Source organism: Fukomys damarensis, unplaced genomic scaffold (assembly GCF_012274545.1).
Source record: "Fukomys damarensis isolate Sample0158 unplaced genomic scaffold, DMR_v1.0_HiC HiC_scaffold_16, whole genome shotgun sequence".
NCBI lineage: Eukaryota > Metazoa > Chordata > Mammalia > Rodentia > Bathyergidae > Fukomys > Fukomys damarensis.
This window is the reverse complement of record NW_022900928.1, coordinates 24220390-24225034: the sequence shown is the minus strand read 5'-3', so window position 1 is coordinate 24225034 and position 4645 is coordinate 24220390. Positions and strand designations below refer to the sequence as shown.

At 37.3% G+C, this 4645-nt stretch overlaps 1 protein-coding gene across 1 annotated transcript; it reads left to right on the top strand.

Annotated features, from left to right (window-relative positions):
- The first annotated feature begins 3442 nt into the window (after window positions 1-3442).
- LOC104857926 (olfactory receptor 51L1) lies at window positions 3443-4402 on the top strand. Its single transcript, XM_010617991.1, has one exon. It carries the CDS (start codon window positions 3443-3445, stop codon window positions 4400-4402), a length of 960 nt encoding a protein of 319 aa, XP_010616293.1.
- The last annotated feature ends 243 nt before the right edge of the window (window positions 4403-4645 follow it).

The window sequence follows — 4645 nt, the reverse complement described above, 5'->3', positions numbered from 1 at the left end:
AAGTATTCAAAAAGGCAAAATTTTGTTAAAATATACCAAAGCTAAATTGAGTTATGTAAGCAAGTTTTACATTAAAAGTTCTGATGGATCATTAGATTCAAAAATATTATTAAAAAGTGTATATTGAAATAATAGCATAAAATAATCCACAATTCAAGAAAGAGGATTTATTTAAAAGGAATAGAAGTGAAATAGTAAAGAATGTAAAATGATTTAAAAGATAAAAATTGATATGTAAGTCACCTTGGAAATTCATAATCTAAATAACATCAATGAGAAGCAGAATAAACAAAATAGAAACTATAAGAAATGTCTTTTTAATATGAAATATATTCCTGCCAAGGCATATGCTGTTAAGTTTATTAAAGATCATAAAGAAGGGATGACATTAATACTTTGAAAAGTATTCAGGTCAACCAAATGTGTAGCCCAGGCTGGTTTTGAACTCAGAGCGATCCTCCTGCCTCAGCCTCCAGAGTACTGGGATTACAGGTGTGTGCCACCATGCCCGGTTGAATCAAGCATTCTTTGTTCGGGACCTCACGTTTGTAAGGTAGGCAGCAGAACCACTGAGCTAAATCCAAGGCCCTGAAAATACATTGAATCAAAGTCTCAAAGTCTAAGTTTAAAAAAAAAAAAACAGAATAGTAATGAGGTTGAGGTAGTAAGTAAAAATATTCAAGGAGAAGCTAAACAAGAACAAAAATGTGTGACACAGTATTACCTTTTCAATGTACTATAATATTTTTATTAAGTCCTTTAATACATAAGGTATATATATATAAACAATTTAGGAAGAATGAAAATATAAGTCAAAACAATATGTGCATCTGTTGATAACTGCGTCTTGTCATGGTCCATAAATAAAAGTCTTGGTAGTGCCAGAGCTACAATTACTGTCTCGCATTTATTTAGGGGACTCATTTCCCTAAGGACCTGAAGAAAACTTTATTAATTCATCCTGCTTGCTCGGAGAATTAGAATTGATCCCTCATGACAAGAGGAACTATTTTACCAGGTATGTGGGAACTAGGAAAAATAGAGGTGGAAGGGAATAGGAAAACTCTGAGTAATCTGAGAAACAAAAGACAGGAAGGTCAGGAAAAAAAATGTGAGAAAGATCAGAGATATATTCAGAAAATGCCCAGCTCTGAGTTTGGGACATAATTTACACAAAATATCTTCCTTGTTCATGCAGGTTCCAAGTTAGACTCAGACTTCTCAGAGAGCAGGACTTCCTTAAGATGACCTAGACTTTCATGTCAGTTTGTCTCTGCCCATAAATGTGCTGATTATACAGAGTAGAGGACTGTTTTCAGATACAACAGAGAAAAGATTTTATAAAGAGGATGGAAATTCACCAGATAAACTTGAGGTCCAATCCTTACTATGAATTTCTTTTTAACATGTTTGTAGATAACATTTTAGATGTCTCCCCTTACACGTCTTTCAGAATTTCAAGTTTATAACTGAGCTACAAAATATTATCCTTTTCTTCTGGGGAATGGTGGAAGATATCACATAGTCGTGCACACATTTGAAATCTTAAGGCCAAGAAAATAGGGGGTGGACAGTCAAAAATCAAGTAAGGGTCAATGAAATAATAGGAGAACCAGTAACTAGTGAATATATGTTTTGTGTAGTAAAAAGATACATTGATTATTTTACATTGATATTGATACTTCAGATTCATAGTTCACTGAAGTTCCAAGGATCTCATTCTTTATCTAGGTTGATGTGACTCGAGAGCCAGAGAAACAAGGGAGACCGTGGATAGGCATATCCTTAACACCTCAGTAAAAAAATCTTTGCATAACAAACCATGAAAGGAACAACCTCCATGTCAGATGTCTTCTAACTTCCAAGTTAATGTATTATTCCTGCTTGGTGTAGGTGAAGGGAGCAGGGAACCAGGGAAATGGTCTGAACTGACTAAGTAGTGAGGTGTAGAGAGCCATGTGTCCTAGTTCTGGTTATGGATGAGAAAGTGGAAAAGATCCAACAACCATAAAAAGGTGATGAGATCTGGAGATGGTGATGATGAGTGCAGTCACACGAGACTGGAGCTTGATTATAAGGGAGATGGGATGAGGAGGACAGCAGGGCTGTATCAGTTCATATGAGATGTAGATAGAATTTAATTATAATCTGACATTAGAAAAATATTGACTTTATTTCTGGAATTTTGCTTGTTTGATTTCCTGTTTATAGGTCTTTAATTTCTTACAAAATTGCCATTATTAAACAACCTACTTAAATATCTGCTTCATGAGAAGAAGACAGGGATTGGAGGGTCTCAAAGGATGAAAGTAGATTTTACAGTACAAGCAGGCAGCAATTTATTTCCTTATGTGTAGAGGTAATCTATGCCATGTGCTGTCCATTCTCCTGTCAGCATTTTATAAGCATGCATGGTTGGCAAAGTAATGCTAAGTTGGATTTTAAGAGATAACTAATCTTTTTTCCTTCAGAGATGTACTTTCTCATTTGGTCTATGTACGAATGATCTACTGTCAAGTTCAAGTGTCAGAAGGCTCATTCTGATCACTATGTAAGTATATTGTTATTTTATATTCTCTTGCTTGTGTTTTAAATTATGGGTTTCTCCTCAATTTTTCCAAAGAAACAGTCTATGGTTCAGCATATATTTGTGAGCAGAATAAGAATCTATCTTTTAAAATAAAGCAGGAAAAAGACTTTTAATTTTTAAAATCAAAACCAGAGACAATTCTTTTCATTAAAAAGTACATATTTTATAGTTTTAAAGAGAATATCTCAACCTTAAGTCCACTCATAAGCACAACAAACAAAAACAAACTGATGCCATATTTGATTGTTAGAAGAAAGCAAAGTTGTGACACAAATCATACAGTTGGTGATATGTAAGTAAGAACAAGAAGCATGCTGATTCTTGTTAGAATTCTATAAATTCTATAAATTCTATAAATGTATTGTACATGATTTTCTGACATTGTGAAATAAAATACTCAACTTTGTCAGTAAAAGAGATTCAATGTCAGTCATTGTTGGAGTATTTTTTTTTTAGACTGATCCCCAGTCAATAATGTTTCTGAGAAAATTGTGAAGTTAAAAATATGGTGTAGAATTTTTCCTCTCTACTGCTGTCTCTGGAATGTATCTTTCAAAGACTGTCCATGCTTAAATGGAATAATAAATGTGTTTTTAACTGGAAGGCAGAAGTAAAGATTTTGGGAGATATAAATGAAGATTTTATAGACAAAAGCCAGCAATGAAATAGAGAAAGATGAAGTAGATATGTGGGGTTGGTCGAAAAAGACACTGGTGATAAACATTCAATTTTGGAAGGTGTTCCCTCACCCCCCTTTTTTGTTTTCCTTTTGTCATACAGATTTAGGTCTTATCAATGCCTTCCCACTGGAGTGTGACTGTGGAATTGGACTGTGGTTGAACACTGATCCCCATGGCAACCTTAAACTACAGCAGCTCCCTGTCCTCCACGTTCTATCTCACAGGCATCCCTGGCTATGAAGAATTTCACCACTGGATTTCCATCCCCTTCTGCCTCCTCTACCTTTTTGGAGTAATGGGCAACTGCATCATTCTGCATGTAGTCCGGACAGACCCCAGGCTGCACGAGCCCATGTACTACTTCCTGGCCATGCTTTCTCTTACTGACATGGGCATGTCCTTGTCCCCAGTGATATCACTTTTCAGGGTGCTGTGGTCCATATCCAGGGAGATCCAGTTCAATATCTGTGTTGTCCAAATGTTTTTGATTCACACTTTCTCCTTCACAGAATCATCTGTGCTCTTAGCCATGGCCTTGGACCGATATGTTGCTATCTGTCATCCACTGCGATATGCTACCATTCTCACCCCAAAACTGATTGCCAAGATTGGCATTGCAGCCCTGCTCAGGAGCGCTCTTCCACTCATCCCACTTCTGGTTCGTCTGGCCTTCTTTCGCTTCTGTCATTCCCATGTCCTTTCTCATTCCTACTGCCTCCACCAGGACATGATCCGCCTTGCCTGTGCTGACACTAAATTTAATGTAATATACGGGTTGGTTGTGATTACTATGTTATGGGGCTTGGACTCTCTGGGCATTTTAGTGTCTTATGCTTTCATCCTTCACTCTGTGTTAAAAATTGCATCCCGTGAAGGGAGACTAAAGGCACTCAACACATGTGCCTCCCACCTCTGTGCTGTAATCATCCTCTATGTGCCCATGATAGGGCTATCTATTGTCCACCGCCTTACCAAGCACTCCTCTCCCTTCGTCCACATTTTCATGGCTCATATCTACTTAATGGTTCCACCTGTTCTAAATCCAGTCATCTATAGTGTGAAAACCAGGCAGATTCGCCAAGGGGTCCTCCATTTGTTTTTCCCTTCAAAAAGTAGTTCTATATTGATGTAGGCACGTCATAAAGAAAAATGAAGATGACAGTTGTGATGTTGCAATCCCATGGTGAATTGTTCCCTCTAAGTATGTTGGAGTCAGAGTTATCCACAGAAGACTGCTTCAGAAGCACAAATGCAGCTAAAGGAGCCTGATGAAGAGGCCCTGTAGGACAGAGATGGCCACTCAGACTAGACAGCCTGCATTAGCAAGTGGTTCATAGATCCCTGTTAACTGTGAATAATTGGCAGAGGAGTGTCT

Bases quoted from the DNA above. Each gene is read 5' to 3' on its own strand.
- LOC104857926 (XM_010617991.1), top strand. From the start codon at position 3,443: ATGGCAACCTTAAACTACAGCAGCTCCCTGTCCTCCACGTTCTATCTC.